The sequence below is a fragment of the Seriola aureovittata genome, chromosome 6 (genome assembly GCF_021018895.1).
Source record: "Seriola aureovittata isolate HTS-2021-v1 ecotype China chromosome 6, ASM2101889v1, whole genome shotgun sequence".
Taxonomy (NCBI): domain Eukaryota; kingdom Metazoa; phylum Chordata; class Actinopteri; order Carangiformes; family Carangidae; genus Seriola; species Seriola aureovittata.
Genome location: NC_079369.1, coordinates 4,651,586 through 4,678,689, shown reverse-complemented (window position 1 = coordinate 4,678,689; position 27,104 = coordinate 4,651,586). Strand labels below are relative to the sequence as shown.

Below are 27,104 nucleotides of genomic sequence, written 5' to 3'. Positions count from 1 at the left end.
GTAGAGTGCAAAAGTGTGGGACATGCTTACTGTATAATAGTACATGATTTTTTTTTTTTTTGCTGTCATGGCAGTCAATGTTTGTGGTTAGATTACTAAAATTAAAGCTTGAGGCGAGGTCATGCTGATTAGCTTGGTGGTACTAAGCTGCTTACTCAAGACCCCACTGGAGCATCCAGTGTTTCCTGATGCTCTCAGTTAAAGTGTGTTAATAACCTGTGGCATGTTCCTGAGTGTTTCACACCCAGAAAGTCAGTCAGCCATCCTACGCTCTCACCAGCCGTGGGCACGGGAAAGGTGTGTGCGCCACGAAGCATAAATGACCCCCAATTAACCCTCCCGGATTAATCCCCTGGTCTCCAAACTGCTCATTCTCATCGCATCATGCACACTGCGTATATTAAGCAGAGCCCAGTCCCCTGCTGTTTGGCCATGCTCAAATACAACATACTTCTTCTGGTTGACTTTCTGTACTTTTGTTCACTTTGCAGCTGGAGCTTGAAGCTGACTTCCTGTAGGCCGCTTCACAGAGAGGGAAATCCTTGTGGAAAGCAGGAGAAAGGCCTGTTCACTTACCTTCCTCACACTGGAAGCTGCAGGATAATAACAAAATGGCTAGAAGATCCCCCATTCCCGTGTTACTTCTTGCAATATGTTGCCTGGCATCTGCAGGTAAGTTTCTCTTGCTCCCCATGTGTATCTAAAAATATTGCAGTTCTCAGATATGCATGATGTTGTTTGAATTTAATTGTCATTGTTTTGAGCCAAAATTTTATCCATTCAAATTACACTGACTATCCACTAATACTTGCCGTGCTGTGCCCATACTCTCGGATTTTCCACTCTTTCTCCCAGCATGCCTTTCTAGACAGTGCTTGTCAGAATCGTGAGTAAGGGGGATTTACCTTTTAAGAAAGTGCTGACAAGTTCAATCTCAGAACACAAAGACTCGGTAGGCCTACATGTATCTGTCAGATTGATTGGAATGAGACTCAAATACAGCCAAACACCCAGTAATTTACAGCCGTTAGACTGGAAAAATAGAGAGGGAGAGAGAGAGAGAGAGAGAGAGAATAACCAAGAAAACAGCTACAGAGGTGAATGCACGAAATGTCTGTGCACTATCAGTGTATCATATCAATTCACTTAAGGCTCTGAATGATGTCATATACTGCCTCAAACTACCCTACGAACCTTATCTCACTGATGAGAAATACAATGCTGTATCTCTCACTTAGAAGAACATGAATGTTGCTCATGACCTTTTATAGTCCAGTAATTTTTGTCGGTGTGAGCAACAGTTTCCTACAGTGCTGAGACTTATGTCTGTGACACCTTACCACTTACTTTACTTTGTCACAGTCACCTCTGTGGTCTTTAGATTGCCCCCTTTGTGTCAGGCTGCGGGATGCAATGACTGGCTAATTTAACTGTTCTAAGATTTAAGACCAGAGGAGATCGTGCTTTTGATGTTAGGGCACCTAAGCTCTGGAGCTCAGACTCACCAAATCACTATCTTCTTTTCACTTCTTAAATCTAATTTTCATTGCTTAACCTTTAGATAATTTGAATGTTTTTGTGTGACATCTTTTTATGGTTTATAAGCTGCACATTTCAGATATCAATCTAATGGCCTGTAAAAGCATCATGTAACTTTTTTGTTGTTGTGTGTAAAGCACTTTGTGACATTGGTTTTGAAAGGTGCTTTGAAAACAAACTTGATTATTCTTATTTTTATTATTGTTATAAGACATAGGAAAATGTACTCATGTAAATAGAACATCCTCATAGAAAATGCATATCAGATATGTTGATAATACCATTTGGAGTTGTAGGCCTCTGCCACTTACAGAAGATGTGGCTAAGAGTCCGCAGCGTGAGGCTGGACGTAGGTACACTGGTGCTTTGAGATCAATGCCAACACCAGCATGCTAAAATAGCCATAATTTTATCAGGTAATGTTGATCATCAGCATCTTAAGCATGTAAGCATGCTAACATTTGCTCATTAGCACTAAACACAAAGTACAGCTGAGGCTGATGAGAATAGAGGACTAGAGGAAAAGTCAGGGGATCAAAAACGTTATTACAGTGCATCCTTAGGTGGACAGGAATGTTGGCATAAGAGTTCATGTCAGATTTTTACCTTCAACCATGAACCTACTTGGAAATGTCAGGGGACCACCAAAGTCATTAGATTACATCCCCTTGGAACCACAAATGTCAGTATGAAATTACTGCTGGTCAATTTACTGACGTAGAGAAATTTCACTGGATACAGTGACTTTGACCTGCCTCTGGCCCCAGAAAGGTTAACGGACCAACAAGCGGTCAAGTCCTTAGGATTTCTCTTCCAGACTTAAATGTAATAGTCTCACAAGTTCTATGTTTGTCATTGTCATGGTCATGGAAATGTATGATTTCGGCTTCATTTCATGTGTCTGTTAAACTGCCAAAGGTGTAAAAAAGAGGGTCGCATCATGGCAACCACTCTGGCTTAGCACTTGTTGAATATAATATGGGAAAGTCTACGACAATGGCACAGTCAATAAAAATAATTATTCAGTCATTTCTATTTTCCTTATTGCAGAAAAAAACCCATAGATTTTCTGTTGCTGGTGAGAATTGGGTTTGTGGTCATATCTGTACTGACTAGAAGTGAGTGGAGTCTGAAGTTGTGGAGTTGGCCACTAGCTGTATTTAGAGGAATTGTCACTGCTGTAACATCTACATTGGTTTCAAAATCCAACAGTGGTTTTTGTTGCTTGGTAACTTGACCAAAATGTTAAATTTGCTGACCTAAGCCTGACACTCAGCCCCACAGTTTGATGACAGACATGTCAAGTTGGCTATAATGTGGCACGACCCGCTCTGAGAATCTATTGTACATTCCTCTTCTATTTTTCACATTGTTGTATGTTTTGTTTATAGAGACTGGTTTTACAACGTACGACTTTGGATTTGAACCCACTCCAGCTTTAATCTGCAACATCCCGTATTGTTTTTCTGTGGTAGCCCAGGAATGATTACCCAGTAGGAGGCGTGCTACATAACTAGCGCAGCAAAAAAAGTGTGGTTCGTGTTTTTCATGCTTTCAGTCTGATTGCCGCCATAGGTTATTATTTCAAAAGTTCTTCTCCATTCTCTGGAGGTTTGAACCGCACTCCAGAGAGCTGCATTTTACTCAAACAATAGCAGTGTAGTCAGTATGTGCTGTGGGTAGAGCAAACATAATTTCTTCCACAATGCCAGGATCTCCAACACAATGAAGTCACGTATGAAGTTTTCCTCTAAATTCTTCCTCATACGGCACAAGGCATTGTTGTACTGTGTCACAAGGGACAGATATTTACAGTTGGACAACCAAATGCCCTTTCCTCCAAAGTGCACTGGCAGCCAGTGATTTATGGACAAATCTTCAGATTCTCTGAGTTATCCAAACACTTCATTTTTGAGCAGGTAAAATGCATGTCAATCAACACATTTTGATTCAAATTTCAATGCCACAAGACCTCCACCTGCTTTTATACAAATTAAGTTATTTTCCAACTGTCAATTGTAAGCTTATCATTTTTTTATCCACCACCTTCAGCCTATCTTCCATCTTTCTTCTTATTCTGTCTATTTCTATCATCTCACAGCATCTGTGTAAACAGTCACATCTGCCCTCTAAACTTGTCAGGACAGCTCTTACGTAATGTTTAGATTAGTCTGCAATGAGTCTTCTCTCAGCGTAATGCAACCCAAGATCTGGGCCTCCCATAACTCTTAAAAGTCAGGCTGAGAGCACCTTGACGTCAATATTTCAAGTCTCTGCTCTGCTGCTTCACTCTACTTTTCGGTGTTTATAACTTTTTTTTCTCCATATTCTTACTACCATTTTGTGGTTGTGTCTCCCCAACTTGCCAAAATAGTCATTTAATGAAGGATATATTGTGGAGCTTCGGGCTGACTTTGGGTTTTGCAGTGAAATAGAGTCTTGTAGGAGCCCTGCCAGATATTAATTTGAGGCACTTGCCAGAAACAGCTCCGGCAGGATGCTGGTTATCCTGGAGGCACAACGCCGGGCATCGCTCGCTGAAAAACACACCAGTATTATTGAGTGCAGAAGTACTTTCACCTCCTCTTATAGCCTTTCCTGATTTTACGTATGGGGCAGCTTGATGAATGACGAAGCAATCAGAGCGAATCTGTCTTCAGCTATTCATTGTAGAAGTTTTTAGTCTATACACTGGGATTGTGAAACATAACAATAACTGGAAAAAGGAATTCAATTGTGCACAGTCCATATGTTTAACTTAAGAATTTTTAAATGAATGTCTTTACAGTAAAGTAAACTTTCTCTCTGTCTGCATTTTTGTATACTCTTGGCAGATAAGAGTCACTATGATGCCAAAAGTGGTTGTGATGTTTTTTCCCCCCACAGTTGAGCAAAAGGTTCATCTCTATATCCAAAATGTGTTCTTAGGGCCAGCAAGAGGGGGGCTGCCAAAATGCATTGTGCAACCACTGTAATCTGAGAGGTGGGATAGCCAGGGGGAGGAGAGAGGCCGGCGCAGGCGTGGGTCGTCTGGTCCAAATCGACACACTCCACACACGTACAGTTTGCCAAACCAACAGAGTCCCTTCCAGCATGCTAAACCAGATGTTGCCCTGTGATTCATGAGAGGAGCTGGAGCAGCGCAGCACAGAGGCAGTGTGCTGCTAGGCAGAGTGGTTGGGATGTTTACATAGCAACGGGAGTCCTGAGTGTGTCTAATTACAGGTCTTCTCTCCCCCATGGTGAGGCCTTTATCTTAACAGCGCTGTCAAGGAGGAGGCAGCCATTCTGTCCGTTTACATCTCTTGCTCATTAAACCCAGGTCACCCTAGTATTACCCACTTTAATTAAAAGCAGTGTATAAATTGAATTGTGGAGTATTTACATACCGATTTAAGTGAATCTTACTCACTTGCTTTGATTCTCTCTCTTGCACACACACTTACTCAAGCGGGAGCACTTGAATGAACTGCAGCAGACAGATCTTGTATCTCATATTTTCATCCAGGTTCGTCATTTCTTGTCAGCCTCCCATTAAGAGGAACGCTTACGCAAATCTGCAGGAGTAAACCGACTCCAGCCCCCTTTCCTCTCTATCTCTCCATAGTTCCAGTAAGCAGGCGTATAAATAATTTAGTTCAGAGCCAGTAATGAGAGACAGCTGGGGTGATTGTGCGTTTTCCATTGTGTTTCACAGCCCGGTAAAGAAAAAAAAAAAAAAAAGAAGCCACTGGAGCTGGGGAGAGTTAGAGTAAGTGTGACTTCATTGAAGAAAGAGAGAATAATAATGAAAAACTGGACTCTGTCTCTTCACTTAACCTTTGGAGAAAAAATATGTAGTGCTATCATGTTGTAAAGGTCACGATGTGGAGTAGTTTATATTTCTCAACCATGACCAGTGTGAGTTTATGGGAAATTTAGTTGCCTAATCACTTTGCAAAGGTGCCAACTTTTGAGTGCATGACTCTTTATCTCCAAAAAAATATGGGATGGTAGGTGAAGGTTTCCAGGTGGTGTCTTTCATCAGACCAGCCCCTCTTGGGGCCTCACCTTCCCCAGTCTATTTCCACCAGATGAGTCCTGCTGAAAGACCATGTCCTAATTTTGGAAAGGTCCTTTGGAAAACAGGAGTGTCTGTCCAAAAAATGACAGCGGGCCCTTCTCTGAGCATGATATTTGCCTCAGATCACAAACACACACTCTTGGAAATATTCTCCTTTTCCACTTGTTTTTCAAAATTTGATTTCAGAAATATAATAGAGACAGGAGTTGCTTGGTTGCTGTAGTAATAAATACCAATTAGATTATTTGGTATACCACTTTAAAGCAGGTTGACAAAAAACAATAACAACACTTCTTTTGGTCTTTGTACTTTTTAAGTTATATTTTATAAATTCTCTTCATAGTTTATTTGTTGTCTGGTAACTGTTCACCTAACCTTTTGTTCATCGCACTTTCAGTTTGTCAACTGTCCAGTTAAGAGGCCCTGCCAGCATTCTTTCGACATATTAATACACAACGCAGAAAGGCATTTGACAAGTCTTTCTTCTTCTTTGCCCTGTCTTTCCTGAAGACGAGAGAAGCCCAGTGGAATGTAGCCCCTTCCAGCTTGTTTGAAAACGCTGCCTGTCGTGCCCTTTCCCACCTTTCTGACTCCTTCACACAGGGCTCACACACTGGCACAAAGGCCCAGCATTGTTTCACTCTTTGCTTTCTGTTGATGGCAACCTACTGCTTGTGAAAGGCCCCTGTTATCGTTTCTGAGTGATGATGTTTCTGTAGAATATCACAGGAACAAAGACATCTTTTTGGGCTGCTATTTGATTGATGTCAAAGAAAGAATGTGCTTGGTATTATTGATTTTAACAAAATCCTTTTCTCATACTAAAATTATTATATGATACGCTTAAAGGTTCAGCAGCTGTCATTTAGTGTTAGACTCGACAACTGCAGTGCTCCGTGCTGGCTAGCTAGTTACTTTTTTTAAACATTAAAAAATGATAAATAGTGGTGCCTATTCTTTCACAGAACCTCCTTTGGCCAAGCAGACAGTGTGCAGAGAGCATAATTAACCATAGAAAAACCAAGAGTTTCTTTTTTGTTGTTTGACCAACTCACAGAATTAACATGAATTAGCTACAGCTGGTAGCAGGCTACAGCTTAAAGGTGCTATATGCAAGTGTTTGCTATTGCTCCGTAGCCAATATTAGCATTAACAGCTGTAAACCTAGCAGTCTAGAAACCAATGTTAAATCCTGTTTTGCTTCTATTCCTATCACTTATTTTCTTTTACTGAAGTTAGCATGCTAACCAGCTAGCCCCAGCAAGGCACCCTTCCCTGCCTCCCCTACTGAGTCTGAATCTTTGTGAATGTAGATTAGTTGGTTGCTCCCAAACACCCACAAAGCTGCTGTCAAAAACTTTTTTGCAGGCATCTGTGATTGATGAGTGATATACCCTTGAAGCAACAGGAGAGACGTTGCCCTGTTTACTTAGCAGAGGCAGTTCTGCTCAGGTACTATAAGTACTATGTACTCCAATGTGCTGGATGAGCTGATGGCTGATGCACTCCACTTTATGATATCTCACCAAAGTCATGTCTGGTGGACAGCTTACACAACCACTGTATAATATGCCACTACACTGTTGGCGCCACTGCAGCATTTTATACTCTTTCTGTCATTACCAATCAAGCCTTCACTTTTTCTGGCCCCAGTCAGAATGTGACAATAATTCATCGCTCCCCCATAAACATTTACATTTTAAACCAGTTGACTACATCTGTAGTGTTAAGTCTGTCTTCTTAACTATATTGGTTTATATTGATTTACTGATACTGGACCAGTTTGTGCAAATGGTTGTTGGTTTCATCCATTTGCTAGTTTTAGATACACGAACAGCCAGTTCTTGTTTGCTGACTGTGCTGACAACATTTTTGTTCTTTGATAATATAGGTCCAGACAGCATATGTCAGCACCCATCAGTAAAGACATACATTGGTAGCCCAGCCAGTAAAGTCTTTATTCATATGCACACATTCTCGGTCTCTCCCAGCTGTCTCACTTTACATTGTGGCTCCTGTGTTCCTGTGGGAATAAGCCTTGTCATCCATCTCTTCAAAGCCCTCTGATTTACTGTATGTCTGCATTTAGAGGTAGAGAGGAATGTACCCACTTCCATCTTACCCGTGGGTTCATTTGCTACTCGTAATTGGTCGTGTATGTTTTTCAACCAATGCTGATGGTTAACCAACAGGTGCTCCCTCCATCTGTCAGGGCTGATGAATCAAAACCAGACTCACTGTCTGTAACAGAAAAGTGTTTTACCCACATTTTTTATTGCACAGAATACATGAACTACTGTATCTTTATCAAACAAAGCTGTTTAATATAAAGTCTTTTACAAGTGAACCTACTGCCATGACATTTGAAACCACAGGTAACTTTATAGTTTCAGTTTACTAAAATCTCTATAAACAGTTTGCTCTTACTGTCCAGATACCAAAATCCAGACAAGATAAACTCATTTTTGAGCTAAGCTAAGATTTTTTGCCCAGGGTTTTGCCTCTGAGGCAACAAAATACCTTTCCTATCTTCATGGTGGGAGAGACTTAGAGGAAGACTAGGGGATTGAAAAAATTACATAAAACTCGGTATGTTTATTGGGTAAAAAAAGAAAACCCAGACTTTTCCTTTTAGCTACTCGTATGGCTGTAGATTCTTCGTCTTGTTTTTGTTATGCTGTCATTATAATGGAAAGTATTCATAATTAATGATTTACTAGATTAATATGCATATAAATGCAGGAAAAGTCATTTACTTTTTTCCTTTACTGTGACCAAACCTACGCCTTAGCAAATGAGAGATGCATTTTTCCTTGAACTCTGTTTTCCTTTGTGTTCAGTGCCTTCACTGTTGCTGAAGCTTTTACATCCACATGAATGTAATTTATTGTCTGAACACCTGTTAACATACTTAGACTTTGCCTGCATAACCATACTTCTGTTTGCGCCACATCTCCCACCATAATAGAATACAATCTATTGAAACTTCTGTCTTTTAACAGTTTTTTCAATTGTATGCCAGCTGACAAGATTATGGTTGATGAATCTACCACTGAAGAGTGTTTGGGTGATTGAGTTACAGACAGGTTTGTGGGATATCTTCAGATTTCACACTCTGATGGGGGAGTTTACGACTTCCCTAATGGTGTTCGGGCTCACTCCTGCCCTCCTCCCTTCATCCCATTCCAACTTCCTCCTCTTATGCCTCCAATTTTACAGTCCAGAGATAAATCCTTTTCATAGGCAGGCCAATGAAGTGAACTTACACTACCCTTATGAAAGGCTTTGCTCACTTCCTGTAGTAGTGGCTCAAGGTTCAGGGGTGAGTGGGCTGCGCTAATGTCAACACTGCAGAGCTAGTGATTCTTCAGTCCAAAGCCCCTTAGGAAAACAAAAGCGGGCAGAATATTACGTTCCCTAAACTGGTTTGCGTGGTTCATGGTTCATGGGAATCATGCCCTTCAGTTAAAAGACCACAGGATTCATTTAATCCTGTGCTTCATATGGGAACTGGGATATCTTAGATAGCGAGCAGATATTGGAAGCAAAGAGGCCATTCTGAGCTACTTTGTATCTATTGTAATTAAATTGGCCTTATTGTATCTTTGCATTATTGGAGAAGTGCATTCAAAATGCATTATGGTTCATTATTGTCTATTCCTCTGCTCCATTGTTTTTTTCATATAGGGAATTATGGAATTGGTTTTATGAGGCAGGTGTTGACGTGAGCAAAGTTATATTCACTGCTTTGACTTTCTTATGCATCTGAAGAAACTCAATCAGCCTGCTTGCTGAAGGATACTGGGAACTCGACATGTGAGGATGTGTATGCACACACAGGGGGAAGGTTCTGTTTGTTTATCTTCGGAAATGGCTTTGTGGGAATATCAGATTTGTCCCTAACTGGCACACAGACTGACATCACTTCCTGTACCCAAATCTTGGCTCAGTGCCACAGTGTGGAAAGCAACAAAGTGCATTCTCTGGAAACAGAGGCACTTATCTCTAGTAAGATATGAGAGGACTGTGTTGATAAATGAACCTAGCAGCGAGGGTCCTACTTTTCTACTCTTTCAAACTGAAATTTAAAGATAAACACACGGTCCACTTTTCAATTTTAGGACCTGAATAAAGTAGGTTCAACCTTGGAGTTTGACCAGAACTTGACAGAAGCTTTGATGATACAGTATAAAAGAGAATTTTGTCTAGATATTAAATGATTAATCAATTGGTCAACCAAAAGAAGTTCTTGCTTTTTAATAGTGGTCTTGGTTTTAATTGATATTAAATTGAATATTTTTAAATTCTGGACTATTGGGCAGACAAAACAAGACATTAGAAGAAGTCAACTTGGGCTTTAAGAAATTGTATTTGGCATTTTCCAATACTTTCTACAACATTTCATAGGTCAAACAAAAGAAAAACTGCAATATCTGATACTGACAAAGTATATCTTTCAGTTCAGTTTTTTTCCTACTAACTTCTATAAATTTTTGTTCCATCCATTTTGTTGGTGGAGTAATCACAGATACTAACCTTTGATAATATGACATCAGCCCACATGATATTGAAGTATTCACTTCAGAATGTGGTCATATTGATATCCTCAGTGGAAGTACAAACACAGACTTCAGACCATTACAAACTGATTACAACATTGTTTCTGTTATGGATGTAGGCACATTTTTTTTAAAGTCCTTTTTGAGCCCCAAATAGTTGTAATTCTCTAATTTCCCTGATATTTTTGCAATTATTTTTTAGTACAAGCCTGGTTTTGATTCTTAAGACAGATCGTTTTCAAGAACTGCAAGACAACCAGGCGTCTGCATAATGTCAGTTTACATAGTGATTGTTTTTTTCCCTTTTGTAGTCTGAGCGGTGTGAAAAAGAAAGCAGGACTTTTGATCACCTTCGTTTTATTACACGTTTTAATAGTCCGCAATGACAATCTGTTGGACTTAAAAGCATGTCTGAAAGAGATATTGGTGCTTAAATCACAAAGGAGGTTAAAATGCAAAAGTAGCCTGCCAAAGACTGAAAAGTGGCCTATTTATGCAGTCTCTCCCTTTTTAATTTTGATTTACTATTTTTACTTCCTGACCTACCTCTAACAATATCACAGCCAAAGCCTAAATACATTTTAGGCAGTGAATAATAATAACAGAAAATAATTAATATCCTTTTACAGAAAATAAATTCCTCTTGCATGTGGTCTTGTAATACCATATCCAGTGTGTCTGCTAGAAACAGTGTGTGTATGTGTATGTCTGGTGTTAATCCCTCAAAAAGGCATAATTGAAGAAATAAACATTGAGCTGGGGGTGGGTAGGAGAAAAAGAAAAAGGGTAAGGTGCACGTCAGTCACTGGTATTAACCTTTCATGTTCATATCCTTTTCTCATTGTGTAGATTGAGCCACATTATGGGGAACCCTGGATATGGTCCTGGCTAAACAATCCTACACATGTCTGTCAAGCTTGTAATGAGTTCTTCCCTGGTACATGCCCCATCCCGCCACCGAGTTTGGTGCAAATCGGTTCAGTACTTTTTGTGCAATCCTGCTGACAAACAAACAAACAGACAGGTGAAAACATAACGTAAGAAAGCGCCACTGTTTAGTCAATAAAATAAGCCAAATTATAACTTAAAGTTCTGTGACTGTTTAAAATCATTTAAGCTTCTTAAAGCGATTTGAACTGTCTCCACTGCTCCCACTTTGATTTACCACCTACATGTAGACTGACATTTCATCTGCTTTCATCTCTTACTCTTTAACTGACATTTCATCTGCTTTCAGCACAGTACTGGTCAACTTACAGTTCTGCTGCTTTCATCTCTTCTCCTATTCTTTACTAAGAATTAAAGAATAAGACTCTCTCACTTACACTTTGTGATTTCAACTCCTTTCAGTGCTTGATTTTCAACAGAGAATTCAACTGATACTCCAACTTTATTCTGTGCTTCTATAAAACTCAACTTCTTTAAGCGCTTCAGTGTATTTTGACTGCCACCCCCACTTGAGTTTTCTTTAATATATCAAATGTTTTAACTTGAAATATTAATCAGCAGGCACACAATTTTCCTCAGAAAATGTAGCTCTTTCTAGTTTACAGTGTTCCCGTTAAGACACCCGCACCAATCTGCTATGTGTTGCTAAAGTCTAGCATCTGATTTCCATCTGTTTGGCACAATAAACCAAAATGTGGTATTATTATAGAGTCTTTTATTAGTGTGTCTGTTGCAGTGACAGGATTCAATACTTTTTTTTTTTTATCAGGTACTGAATATTGTGTATATTGATTATTTTAATACCCATATGTTTAAACTATATATGCCATTATCATGGTAACCAGTAAGTTGAAGAGTATGAGGCACAAGTGGCTTGGGCAAAAATCATTTTCACTTTCTGTGCCATCCTACATTTAGAGGCTGAACGTAGCAATGAACGTTTGAATAAGATCTATATCTGAATAAGTCTGTTATTTTTTCCACCTAGTGAATTCTTCTGAATTTCACAAGTGAAACCACAGCACGCTCTTTCTATTATATGTGGTTTTTCACATGTGTGACTATTGTCGTAGTTGTCAGTTCTGATGCCTGTGACTTTTAAAGTTAGCGAAATGCAACCTGTCTTCTGACTGCAGTGAAGACAGTCATCTCTTTGTCTTTACAAGAGTACATTTCATGTTTAAGGTGGTGATGGTGGCCACATAGAGATGTCCCCAGCTGACATGCAGGATCGAGGATTGTTGCTGATAATCTTTGGATAGACCCTGTTGGCTAAATAAATTCTGAACCACTTCTGATCCTTTGTTTGTTTGCTGCATGTCTGGCAGTTGTCAAAATGCCCCCTTTGAGCCCTGTTACAACACACGAATATCTCCTGCACAGTGTTTTGTTTGCGTGTGAAACACAGAGCAGTGGAGGGTCAGTGGGTGGTACCCAGTCTAGTTCAGTTTGTGGTGTATTTTTTTTCTGTCACTTTGAGATCTGTCCCTTGTTTAAACAGTGTCAGAAATCCAAGCATGCAAAGCTAAGAGAGCAGATGTGAAGGTGTGAGAGAAGTGTGCTGAATCTCCATGAGGCATTTTCAGAGACTCTACATTGACAAAAGTTAAAATGTCCATAACATTGCAAATATTACAATACAAAAACAGATCCTTGTACAGCTTGAGCTATTACTTTTGAAATCCTATTTTAAACATATCATCCAGTGGTTAACCATTCAAATGATTTCAGTTATTTGAAATAGTGAATGTGACTTGACCTCGCAGCTGGGCAGGACGGAAGGATTGGAGTGATGATGAGATGTTGATGTTGAGTCTGTTCAGTCAGATCGGACGCTGGACTTGTTGTCCATGTTAGCATTTGATCTGATTTAACTTGACACAGACACTTCTGTGACAACTAGACTTCCATGAATGTTAACAAAATGAATTCTCTAAGAAATGCATAGATAGACCCCCTGTTTTTATTGGAGTTCAGAGATGCAGGGTCAGTTTGCCATGGTTGGCAGGTTTGAGATGGATGTACAGCATCATGAAGGTACAGGATCATTCATCTTTATACAGTCCAGTACCTCAGATACCATGTGTCCGATTTTTGCCAGATCCTGTTGAAATGAAGCATCTAACCACTTTATTCTATTATTTTCAAAATTATGCTAAGTCCCAAAAGTATGCTGCAATTACCCTGCATTTGGTAATAGATTGTTTTCCTGTAATTTGATGTGGTTTGGAGATATTAATTTGTATCTTACAATACAGTTGTATAGTCAGTTTACTGGTAATTTGGTACTGTGGTACCAAAATAGTGTGGTAATCTACAAGGTACAAAAGGGAAGGACACACCTGTTTTTGTATGTGTTATTGAAGGGTAGAGTTAGTGTTACGTTCTCCGCTGCCATCTTTTGTGCAGCGTTCTCTTATTGCATCTCTCTAAGGATGTTAACCAAAGTTTAGAGGTTACTGTCCTGGCTGGAACACCAGATTTACCATAAGATTTCGGCGTATATGTCGGGTTAAGGAGGTATTTGTGGTATCGTCTGCAGAGTGTCTGGTAGACTCAGGCTGGACTTGTTTTTCTGGCAGAGTGAACAACAGTTTCTCTCATTCCTCTGCTGTGGGCGTTTGGCCTGGCCAGCTAAAAGGCACTAGCAGCAGCTGGACAGGACATACACTGTACTCCATCGATGACCGAGGAAACAGAAAAGGTGGCTGGAGAGGAGGGGGGAGACAGAAGCGGGGGAGAGAGGCAGACAGACAAGGTGACAGAAGACACAAAGCTGTGGCAGGGAGAACAGATGCAAGCCTTATTTCCGCCATAATTTTTTTTCTGTCCTTTTAGGTTGTAGGCTAATGGCAATGACATATGTGATGGGATTAGAACTCAGCTGGCTTCAACTGAATGAGTGGTGAAAGCATTTGTCCGTTGTTATGTATGACTTTGAAGGTTTTTCCATACACGCACTATAGATTATCATAGTAAGACTACATCCATATAGCTGTGAATGGTTTGTGTGAAGCTTTTATCAACCAAATCTAATAAACATAATTGGTTCGTTTTAAAATATTAATCAGTTGAATTTTATCCGAAATGATTATTAGGGCAAACATGTCAATACCATTTCTGAACAGCCACTGTTGGAGGCGGGGTGAAAAGCCAGCCGTGATATACTGGCACCTGAAACCCCGACTAGTTGCCCCTAGACACTGCAGTGTAGCACTGAACACTAAACAGATAAAGTTAGCAGCTAGCTGTTGAACATAGTTCAGCATTTAACAGCTAAAGAGCTAAATATTTCCTTGCAAGAGTTGGTGAAGACTAAACTACAGCTAATAGGAGAGTGGATATTGGACTTATATTCATCATGTGGTTAAAAACATGACTCTAAATTAATGCTTATGTTGCTCTGTATCCACTGGATGTGTAAATAATTGTTCAACTCTCAAGTTTGCTCAACTTTAAAGATTATATAACAGGGATGGGTTTACATCTTAATTTCTGCTTCCTCCAAGTTGCCAAAAAAATATCAGATTTTGGTTAAAAATGTAAGTGTTTGGAGGTGCAAGAGAAATAGCCTTAGTGTCATGACAGTTAAGAGGCCCTTTTTCCTCTGCTGGTCAAGAATGTGCTCAGTGATAGTCCATGGAATCTATTTTGTATTTGGTTATATTTCTTGCTCTGGAAGAAAGTATTGGAAACTAATATTACCTTTCACAGGCTTGGCAAAAACAAGACCATGACGCTCTGAATGCCCTACTTCTCTATCTATGTGGTACCTTTTCCTCCTTTATTCCTCCCTTTTCTGTTGGATTTGTAAGCACGTAAAAAATCAGATCATTGCCCAATAAGTATCGTAATCTTTTGGCAGTCTCCCAGAAAGAACTTCGTTTTTCTTTGTTTGTCTGGCAGTTGTTTGTTATTCTCCATGTGTGAGGGGAAAAAGTGAGTTGGAGTGCCCTCAGACCTGTTTGTGGGAGTGAGGCATGATGACATGGTTAGAGAGGGAATAGGCTTCGGTCCTTTGGGAGGAAAAGGGGGGGGGGGGGGGGGTTAGGCGGGGGCTGGAATACTGATGCACCACAGGTTTTTGCCATTAAGCTCTGTGCTTTTATCACTATAGCAAGACCTTGCCATATTTTTATATATGTTTGCTCCCAATAAGAAATTCAAAGTTAATCTCTATAGACTTGGAGTGAATTCACAGGCAGCACAAAGTTCAGGTTGAGACATATGTCAAGGGCTCATATTTGTCTCAAGAGACAAATATGGTAACAATAAAGCATCTGTGTTTTTCTCACAACAAGGAGAGGGGAGCTATGCCATGATCTCTGGCATTATGTTGATCTAACATAGGCTTATTGGACATTACGGAAAGTGAAAACAATAGCTATGTGTTCTGAGCACAAAAGAAAAAAAAAGAAAAAGATTTTCCCCCTAGCTGTACCCCTTCGCTGAGGCACTGTGTTTTTGAGTCAGCTGGGGAGAATTTAACATTGTTATCTAGCTGTCTTTCACTTCGTCTTTAATTATTTCCAAATGTTCCATCTGATTGCTATTGGCAACCTTTGCGTCTTTAGCGCCATGTGTTTGAAATATGAGCGGAGCCTTGGCTGGCACAAGGGTGTGGGGGTAAAATACACGGTCAGACCCTGAGAAAAAAAAACCCTGACCACAGACATTCTCATCGTATACATGACTTTCTAAAGGAAAAGAGATGTTTGTTGCCTCACTCAAAACTCAGCGCTGTGCGTTCTTTTTTTTTTTTTCTTTTTTGCCACCCTGACTTCATGTGAGATGGGTGTATCTGTGATTAACATCCTGGATTTGTTTATGTGGTTCATACGGATGTTAAATGCAAATAAAGTTTATACACAGGAAGATCACAGTCTGTGGTGAAGCTGTTAACCACCTGAAAGTTTGTGGCTGAAGAATCAGACATTCTGTATCATGCAATAGCTAATGTGGATCTTAAGTGCCATCCTGTTAATATTAGTGAATCTGTGTTTAAGTCAAGTCAATCACTGAACTGTTCATTGCAGCTTACTGTGGAGTAGACGCAACACAGATAGAGACCCAACAGATTGGGCTTCAGTGCCTTTGCACCGTGCTGAGTGCTGTTCTGCTTGATCTTTTTTTTTTTGTAAATATATATGTTTGGGGAGAAAGATTGATAATTGAGTAGTGGAGAAGGTGTAGGTTTAAATAAGCCTATGCTTCTTCCTACTCCTTTTCGGACATGTTGGGTTCACATTATTATTTTTGTTTTGACTATTGTCATTGCATTTGTTTGTTTTTCAGTTTACTTTGTGGTGTTACTCGCACTTGTTCGAAATAAATTAAACTGAAACTGAAACTGAAATTGACGGAGCTCAGTCACTGTTTTTTTTTTGTAGTTGTGACTGCTGTGATGTCTGAGACTGAAATGAGAGCACATACTAGAGAGTAAAAGAAAGCAGTCTATAGATGTTCAGAGGAAAAAACTACTGTACATTATAAGGGACTGAGAAAAACAGCGTTGACGTACATTGATGTAAAATTTGTTGGCAGACAGAGTCAGTATTTACTGTGCTGTACACATCAAAAAATATATCAAAATATTCAAGCCAGCCCACCACCAACTCCAACACCATGCATCAATAACAATGACTTTTTCTCTTTAGTATATCATTATGACCACGGGACATCACTATGTACACTAGAAGAAAGTGCATACAAGCTTAACATAAATAAGTCGACATCATGTGAGACAGGGCATTTGAATCCCACACGTGCTGCTGCCTTTAGTACTCACATTATTCTCTTGTTCATCACTGCAGGGCCTTTGTTTCGCAGCCCATGTGAGCTGCTGCCGGTGGGGATGGGACACCCGGTGCAGGCCTCGTTGAAGAGCTTCACCGCCCTGTCAGGCTGTGCAAGCAGGGGCACCGCCAGCCTCCCTCAGGAGGTCCACATCATCAACCTGAGAGGACATGCTCCAGAGGGACCAGACAACACCCCGGCAGAAGTGAGTCATCTCTAGTAAAAGACACTAAACTTGTGTTATATTTGCTACTGCCATAATTAACTCTTCAGTTAAGATCTGAGCTTTCATATTATTATTTATATTATATTTACTCTCATTATTCATTCATTCATCTGGTGACTTTATTGTTCAATCTGATAAAGAGTGCAAGATTTGCTGCACTTGAACTCTCCGCAGCCTTTGTTTGCTCTGTTTCATCAATCAGTGACTCTTGATAATGGGCAGCCATTATCAAGAGTCCAACAGTCCTTTTTCCCTCTTGCTTAGAAGAAGCATCTTGGCCAGGGGAGTAAAGGCCTCACACAGAGAATTTCATTAACCCGTCCACACGAGTACTGTAGTTGGTGAGCTACCAGCTAACATACTAGCAAGCCGGGAAAAATGCTAATGTTAGCGGTAGTCAGTCACAATAGATGTCCGAGCTTCACTGGAACTGACACGTTTTCGTCCCTTGAGTGTGCACACCGTGTCAGTCAACAAAGAGATATTGAAAGAAGGAAAAAAGCTCTGTGAGCTAGCAAGTTTATTAATTGCTGGTTAGCAAATCCAATAAATTTAAACAGTAAGTTCAAACGGTTTACTCAATAGATACAGTGTACCCCACTCTATGTTTGTAATATGTTTGTAATGATATCCTGTCTGCAAATCATTCCTCTGCTGTGGAGTAGTTTATAAAAGGAGGTTAAATAAGAGTGGAAGGTGCTACACAGCTAATAAGCAATGCGTTACCCTCAGCTTCACCATCAGTACAGCTTCCTATGAGTCAAAGGCACAATACTTTGTGTTAAAGTTCCCCAATGATGAACTGGACCCCGTGAGTGATTGTTGCAGCTTTATTGAAACGTATTTATTAACAGCAAAATGTTGTCATTTTAAAATGCTGGAGACCTACATTGGAGAATCCACAAGCCAAACCTGATGGTCACTTGGGCTTTACCTTATCTAATGCATAACTTTCCAAAGGGTGAAAGAAGAAGAAAATGGTTAGTACCTTCCAACCATTTACTTGTTTTGTGCAGGTCTGTTTAGTGCACTCAGTCAAACTGTCAGCACATCTCCTAATAGTGTTCCAAACGTTGTGTTGGTTTTTAAACCACTCCCTGTCCTCAGGTGTTATACAGCATGTCTCGTGGCATGACTCCCCAAAGTTCGTCATAGTTTGAAGATGAATCATGGGCCCAAGGCCTTCGAAAATGCTGTGTCTGTACTTTAAACTGTCCCAAGTTCCCACCCCCCTCCATCACAGCAGTGAGAAAAGCTGCATGTATAGACTTGCCAATGCAATTTTGCTGCTGATGTATGCTCAAACGTTTCCAAATACACAGAAACACAGTGGTGTGTGTGTGAGTGTGCTGCATCAGCAGGTAAAGAGAGAAATTACCCTCCGGTTTCAGTGGCTGTGCTTGTTCTGAAGCTTTACAACATGAACTCAAATGATAATTTCTGTGATCATAATAATGAAAATGGAATGATCTTTTTTTAATCTGTCACGTTTAGTGTAATGTAGTAGTTGAAGCAGTTACAGGGCTTCTTATACATTTGAGATTCGTTGGGCTGAGCCGTAGGTTTCAGCATTGACATTGAGATGGATACATACTCTTCCCTGCTTTATAGTAACTAGCAAAGTTTACCGATGAGTTATCACAAAGACAAATCCAGCTGACAATCTGTATTTATTTAATTGTAATGTGGTCAATGGTTGTGCAAGCATACACTGCATGGGGAATAGCCAATCAGATTTCTTTCAAATACAAAGAAAAAAGTTAGTGGCTTGAAATACACTTTATGCATCTAACTATAAAAGGAAGACTTTTATCATCTCCCTTTTAGAGTAGGATGCTTAACTTCTAAAAACAAAGAGTTGCTTGTGGAGATAAATTCTGCCAAAGATGATTTGTAATAAAAACAGGAACTCTTTCTCTTCAATTTGATCCTCAGAAAATAAATAAATAAATACTTTTTTCCAGAAACAAAAATATGTCAGTGTTGTTGTGTTGTTGAGCTCCAATAGGAGGAAGGACAACACAGCCTTGTCTGTTTGTCTGCCTGTCACAGAGATACAGTGTATAATGAGAGACTTGTTTTTCATTGGCTAGGTGGTTTACAGTTGGCTTAATGCTAAGTTGCTTTGGAAGTTGGTGTTTTTCTAAGTAAGATGTACTGTCCCTGGTGTAAACTTTGTATAATTTCCCCCAAAATGTCAGTGATTTTGTCACATCAAAACACGGATTTTAATGCATGGATTTGGGTGGTGTACGTATCACCACTTAAATCACAACATATTCTCCTCTGAGTGTTTTGCTGTGTTTCATCTAACTGCAAATATAAGTAGGTAAGCAAGCAAAGTGTATTTGCATGGCACCTTTCACAGATACAAAATCAAAAAGTGCTTTACATCAATAAAAAAAGCAAAAAAGTTCCAAACACAGACAGAGAAATAGACCAATAAAAAGCAATAAAATGGAGCAGCTTTTCAGACAAGCTAACCAAAAGCCTGTTGGAATAAAAACGTTTTCAGCTGCTTCATAAAGATGTCACAGGAGTCTGGGGATTACAATGATAAATTGAGAGCATTCCATAAATCGGGTGCAACAGCTTGAAAAGCACTGTCACCTCTGGTTTTATAGCAGGTATGAAGGACAGCCAGTAATTTTTCTTCAGCAGATCTGAGAGCCCCATTGGCCGTATAAGGGAGCAGGAGGTCAGCAATATACTGGGGTGTTTGACCAGGCAAGGCTCTAAATATTATGATTATGAAAATTATGATTTAACGCAGATGGATATTCACAAAACAACACATTCAAAACAAATCGAATTGGCTTTTGTTTGCACCTGCTGTCAGATAAGATAGCTGGTCGCATGCATTCAAACCTTCAGGTATTTCTCTGACCGCCTGTCTGACTGGCCTTTTATGAGACAGATGATTGAGTGCAAGGCAAAATGAAATGCAGGAAGGATCTTTCCTGTTATTAAAGGACACGGCAGAAAACCAAACAATCATAACCATATTTTAGTAGAAATGAAAGCTGTCCCAGCCCATGAGACTGGCTGGCTAAATCTTGTTTTTACTTGCTCTCGAGAGACCCCTCTGCTGATAGTGATGAACCAAATAATGGTTCATAGATACAGTCAACTGACAACGGCTGTAAAACTGATTTTTGTATGCTTTTGTTTGCTACTTTGTCCAAAGTAAATATTTTTCAGTCTTCTACAGAGTTTATTTATACGGATTTAAAGCAGAGTGGTGCAACAATGAAGAAAAAGTTTGACTTTCTACTGACTTAGCTGCAGTTTTAGGAGCTTTATGATTTTCCATTGTGTAACCGCTTAATTTTTTTGTTTGCACAACACGCAAAGAAAGTGAGTGGAGTTGAATTTTCTTTGTAAAATTTAGTATAGAATAATTTGCTCTGTAAATCTATAAATGGTCACTCATAGCATTACTGTTATGGATAGACAAATAAAACTTTTAGTTTGAGAGGCTGTAAAATCCATCTATTCACATCAATTCATCTACTTTTTTCTGAACCATCACGTCCATTGTCAAGTGAGGACTTATGCGGAGGAGGCAGCGATCCAGCTGTCTGTTCCCTTGCCTACAGCCTTGGCCGCAGAAGGTCACTCCAGCTCTGGCTGAGATTAGGTGGCCCTGCAGAAGCTCATTCTGTGAGTGGAGGATTCAGCTTGTGATTAGATAAGAACCCCTAAAGGACACTCACACACTCTCTCCACTCCTCACACACCAGTCCTTGATGACTTTTTCACCTGAGACATGGGCACTGATTGGCCTGTTCAGACACACGCGGCCTCTTCCAAAGTGCTTAGCCTTCACCAAGACTGCGTTGAAGGGCACACAGTGCGTCAAAGTGATAATCAAGTGGAAAAAGAAATAATTGCAGAAAATAAACAGGGTCTTAAAATGTTTAACACACTTGACAGATTTGGGCATAGATGCTCTCACCTAAAAGGACGTTAATGCTCTTCATTCTTTAACTTTGACCAATGGGAATCTTCAGCATGAAACCTGCTCCTTATTTATGGAGCAAATTGAAAGCAAATAAAGTTAGCTGTAGTCAGTTTGGATTCACAACAGTTACAGTGGATTCTGATGGCAACTTGGTTTCATGGTGATATTAATTATCAAAACTTCTCAGGCCATTCTTGCAGCATTATCCATTTCTCCTCTGCCTGTCTGAAAATTTATAGCTAAATAAAAAGGTTTTGTTTGCTGCCAATGCAGTTTTTGAGAAATCTTGTCAGCAAAAAAATGATTTTAGTGCCATAGATCATCTTAAATGAAGTTGCTTTAGGGAAATGGCGCTGATGACTGTAAATAATAATGGTGGAAGTAATATATTCAAACAGGAATCTTTCATTTACAGTTGCCATTGAGGCCATTTTCTTAATTTTAGTGTTTTAATCCATTTGATCCTTTGATTTGGAAGCTTGCAAATTGATTTCACTCTCAGTAATGGGTCCTTTCCCTTGTTTGCTCTGGCACATGTATCCTTTGTTTATTTTTTAAGTCAGCACAGAGGTGCCTGGTCAGTCAGTGATTATGTAGATTTTCTACTTCTCCTCACCTCTGCCGATGTGGAGGAAGTGGTGTCTGGGCCACAGAACAGACTGTATTTGGATGTTTTGAGCGATTGCCTGTAGTACAAGAGGTGCCTGTGGCTGAGCTTTGGCCGTCTGGGTTGAGGGGAGAACACGATGTGCCCCAGTGACTGCTTACCAAGTGCCGGCAAGGAAAAGCTTTGACCCGGTAGGGGTATAAATCTGCTATTGCACATGGTGTTCATGGACTAATATGGATAAGGGGGGATCACATGGTCAATTTCAGACACAGTCATACACACGAAGGCACACACGGATCCCAGCAACTGCGATGTGTGAGGCCCACTTCACATCTCTTTCACGTCCATATGTGAAAGTCACGGCTTGCAGTTTGTCCATATTTTCAGTAAAGACGTGAGAGCAATGAATCGTTTCCGGCCTGCACCAGTGAACCCATTCTGTTCGGGTATTAACCAAGGGGTATGAACTGTTATCCAAAGAAAGAAATGCACAGCTGGACCTGACTCAGAATACACAGTTTGGCTCCTGGCCAATCTCAACACCAAAGCTGAGTTATTAAGTGCAACAGAACACCTCAGTAGTGACTGTGCATAGTGCTTTGTCGGGGATATCCTCACATTTACAAGACTTGCAGCCACCTTAGAATAACAGGCCTGAAGGAGAAAATATGGTAATCATTCATTCAAGAAGCTGGAAGTACCCACAATAATATTTGGGTCGTATTCCAGTGATGTGTGGGCCATGTGTTTGTATCTGCTCAGATGAAGGTACAACATCATCAGCTGAGCAGATATAGTGTCTGTGCTTGATTAAAAGTCGTCTAATGCTGTAAGATTGAAGCTAAACGGAGCAAATGAAAGAGTCAGATGTTTTCTTATTGTTCTTGATGTATCCATAATGAAAGTGTGATCTTTAGAGTCATTTGTGTTTAATACAGGTGCTGCTGATTTAGATTAATGAGGAACAACAGCTGTGAGACGCTTGTATCAGCATGAAAGAATTAATGTGGAAATTGGTTCAGCCTAGTTTTGCGAGCGTTCCCTCACAGAAAGCAAATGACTAAAACCAAGTACAGCTGCCTAATAACTGTGCTCAAGTACACTATTAATTCTTGGTTAGTGTCCAGAATTTCCACCTGATTACATTCTTATTGTTGTAGTAGTGAAATGTGATAAAATAAGAAATCCATATCATCATTTGTAATTGTCATGATAGGTTCAGCCTCACTTCAGTGTTGCTGCTACAGTATACCCGCTGTTTCTCTATGCTGTGAAGAGAGCACTTAATTTGGAGGAATTAAACGTAGATTGAAATTAAATTTGGCACTGACATTCATGTTCCCCCAGAACAACTTTGGTGATCCCTTTACTTTTTGTCTAGCGCCACCATCAAGGTGAAATTCAGATTTGTCCAACACTTTGGTTTATGACCAGATACCTGCAAAACTAATGGTTTTCTCATCTGCATTATTATATTAAACAAGATGCAGTGGCAGACAAGCCAGTGTTGCATTGGTTCATTTAGGTGAAGAAGAATTTATTAATATTGCAGCAAATGACTGCACTCGTCAGTCATTTTGTGTGTATCCTGAAAAGACAACAGCCCCAGACAGTGTCCACTGAGCATAGCCAGACCACACTCAGGGAAATTTATGAGCTGGCTTTACATGGCTAGTTTGTGATTTCAAACTAACATGTTTTTTGGGTTTTTTTTTTTTTTTTTTTTTTTTTTTTTATCATACTCTGGCTTTTTACTCAACATTTCTTTTAGACAGTGGGCTGTTTGTTTTATAGACTCCTAACTCTCCTTTTCCATAAATGACCAGTATGGACACTGGCTTGCCTGGACAAAAAGTTTTACTTCTAAAGTGTTATTCACATTTGTCTGAAATAAAGAGTGATGATTTCTTTAGTTTCAGTGGTCCTGATCAAAGTAACAGAAGCCCTCTTTTTTCTCTCCCATGTGGGCCTCTATAAAGAGAGGCAGCCCAGATTGCAAAGGCAGTAACCTTGGATAAGTCTAGTAAAGTGACTATTGGTTGAGTTGCCAAGTCATAGTGAAGCCTGTAGTGCCAGGTTGAGGCTGTGTGTTTCAGAAGGTAGTGATTTCCTCCAATAATGGCAGAATAATTTCCACATTTTCTCAAAATTCAGTTATGCTGTGCAAAGAAGATCTAATCTTCTAAAATAAGAGAACAAATGAGAGTTACAGTCAGAGTGAGCTGTGCTGCAGACTAGACTACTGCTCATATTTCATTTAAACTTTAAACCGCTTGGGATTTTGAGGCAAAATATCTTTTCGTGGGTTCACTATTGACCTGAAGGTGTTGGTGTTTTGCCACTTAAGCTCTACCAAAACAATGACCTCATAATGGTGTTCTTTTCTGTTCCCCTTGCTCTGGTTCGACGGTGTAGGTATCAAGTTTGAACATTTTTCCATATGTTCTGCCTCTCACATGCCAAAGTGGCCTTTTGCACCCTTCTAACAACCCACCACCACATCTGCGTTGACGCAGAACCTGGCATTATGGCAGACACCTTGTTCCCAAGTTTCTGCAAATTGTAGAGCAAAAATAAGAAACTCAAAAAGGAAGCCTGTCTGAGCATACAGTTACAGGGTGATAGGGTGGAAAATAAACAAAAGGGGCCCATGATCTTGAATCGGCCATCTTTCTCTAATCAGTTCTACCAAAGGCAAACATCAAACACAGCCACTGGCTCTGAATCAGGGTGAGGCACAGCAGAGGAGTGTTTTATCAGCTGGAATTTGCAGATATCTTTGACTGTGTGAGTGACAAGCTTGAGGAGCTCAGCAGGCACAAACAGCTGGCGAGAGCTCAGTGTCAGATATGAGTTGAGCTCGCACACAAGACAAACTGCACACACAAATTTTCACCTAGGAGTTCTCCTGAGGTGCATTTTATAATGAAAATAGAGGGATGTAAGGCTTACCCCCGCTTAAAGATGACCTGAAATTCAACTGAAAGGAAGTAGGAAGTGTTCATACTTTTCAAATTTTCAAAAAAGGGTGAAACTAGTTGTAGACATATTTGTGGGTGGAGGTTTCCCTTGACAGCTGCTGATTAAAATCTGAGAGCCCGCATTGGTAGGAGACTGGAGCGCTTGTATAGCCTACATACGTTGACAGAATCCTTTTCTCTTCCACTTTTGCAGGAAGCTGACATACTGCACTGTGAGTTATCAGTTATTCATTTAACAAATGTCTTTTTACAACATTCAACATTTATGAGGACAGATTAAGTTTGTTAAGTTTGTATTCCACTCAGAAAGTGGAAGCTAGCATGCTAGGCTAACTAGTTTCATTTTCCAAGTGAAAGTCATCAACAGCTCCTGCATATTTAGTGTTGTCTTCATCCCACATTGGCATTAGAGCTAGCATGAGCTTTCTGTATTTCAGAAGTCTAGTTGTAGTGATGATAAATGAGAAGACTAATAGCAATGAGTCGTCTTTTAACCTCAGCATGCTGCATGTTACAACAGGAAGTAATGTCCTGAATCATGCGTAACACAGCGTATGCTGAAATTACAGATGGGACTTGGCAAGTTAGCAACAACTAACAACAACGACCCCCTCACCCAAGCTAGTCAATTACCTGTGTGGTGTGGCTGTTGTAAATACAAAGATATTACAACTAGAGGTGTTCCGATACCAATACTAGTATAAATGTTATAGTTTCACACCAAAATAAAGTGGCAGTTTTCCCTTAAATTGATTCTTGTTCGCCGCTCTAGCCTACACCGGAAATTGCAGGATTTTTACACAGGACTGTTAATGACTCACAGTCAAATTAGATAGTAAAAGAAAGATTCTATGGATTCATGTATTGTTCATGTTTTATAAATGGTTTAACCTGAGCCATACCTGAGCTATCATTAACATATAACAGCAATCATATCACCATACAGGGTTAGTAGTATACAGCTGTTAAAAAAAAAAAAAAGAAGCAGTGGTATCAGATCGTTACTTAGTATTGGCTGATACACAAGTTCAGATATTTAATCGGTATCGGGAAACAAAAAAGATATCGGAACATCTTTAATCACAACTTTTTTTCAGTAACCATCCACACACACATTGCACCAAGAAAGTTACAGTACTGATATCGTCCGTCTGAAGCGAACATTTACACCCCCTGAAAACACTAATGTAACACTGCTGTCTCTGCAGAAAAATAGATAAAATTTAGATTTCTCCTGCTCTGTAATTACAATTATAACCAAATAAAAACACAAGTCAAAATAAAGACCGAGCAGGAGATGTGCACTATGGATTTTAATTTCAGTTTGTCTTCATCTAATCTAATCAGTGTAATCTGGGTCTGTCCACCTGACCCTCATTGCCGTGTTATTTTCTTTAGCATGTCCTGCCATTCTGCCATATCACTCAAAAGATTTCTATCCCGAGGTCCCATCTCACTTTGACATCTTTTTTTCGGGCTGTTTTCTTGCGGTACGGCATACGAGCTGAGTGCAGACTGATTACCATCGCAGGTTCAGGTAGCATCCCCATCGTGCTCAAATATGTGGGTGGCAATGATAAGAGCGTTCAACAGGTCTTGGTCCGCCTCCTCTCCGTCACTGAGCTCCTTTGCCCCGGCTCCCCTTCCCTCTGTACACTCTCAGTGATCCAGAAAGAACCAAGATCCAGACAGACAAGATACACGCACATACACACACATCAGATAACATAGTATGATTGCTCCCAGGCAGTGCGCCTTTCTCCTCTTGCAGCCATGACTTTGTAGTTCTAAGCCCCCAGCACTCTTTGTTTTCTACTTGCAGGGTTCACCATGCAGCAGTTTGTCTACACCCAGTTTAGTATGTGAAGTTTGTGTTTTTCTTATAATCTTGGATATTGACGTATCTTAACTCATACTTATTCTTATTTGAAACATGCAAACCAGTTCTGTTGTTATTCAGACACTGCATATGTTTATGTTTCCTGACATGGAGTAGATTGTGTTTTTTTTCTTGCTCAAGTTGATTATTATTTCCGGGGTGGGAGAGTGTGTTCCCAGATTAGTCTTACTTTTTGGCTAATTAAAGGATGTTTTGGGTTTTCTCTGAATCACCAGGGATCATCAGGCAGTTAATTAGCTCTGTCAATAAAGGAAACTCCCTTTTCCTGCAAGGACATTGAGCCGCGCTGATCCAGAGCTCTGACTGCAGGGTTACTGCTGGTTACATTGCTGGGCACCATATTTGTCTATGAAAGTATCACATTCCAGTGTTGATGCACACACTTGAAACTCAGTTGGCTTGAAATGTCATGAAATTGCGACTACACAATTACAGTGTCACAGGCATCAACTGGATCTGAAGCTAACCATGTGGCTTCATTACATGATAAATGCTTGTGTGTGATTTATCTTTTCAGT

General features: G+C 40.0%; 1 protein-coding gene across 1 annotated transcript in view; it reads left to right on the top strand.

Annotated features, from left to right (window-relative positions):
* Positions 1-27,104, top strand: part of tgfbr3 (transforming growth factor, beta receptor III) — a 72,088-nt gene that overhangs the window by 4,830 nt on the left and 40,154 nt on the right. Inside the window, exons 2-3 of the mRNA XM_056378325.1 lie at positions 492-672; positions 16,923-17,110. Coding sequence (XP_056234300.1) covers positions 612-672; positions 16,923-17,110 — 249 coding nt within the window. The 5' untranslated portion in view covers positions 492-611. The remainder of the gene's footprint in view (positions 1-491; positions 673-16,922; positions 17,111-27,104) is intronic.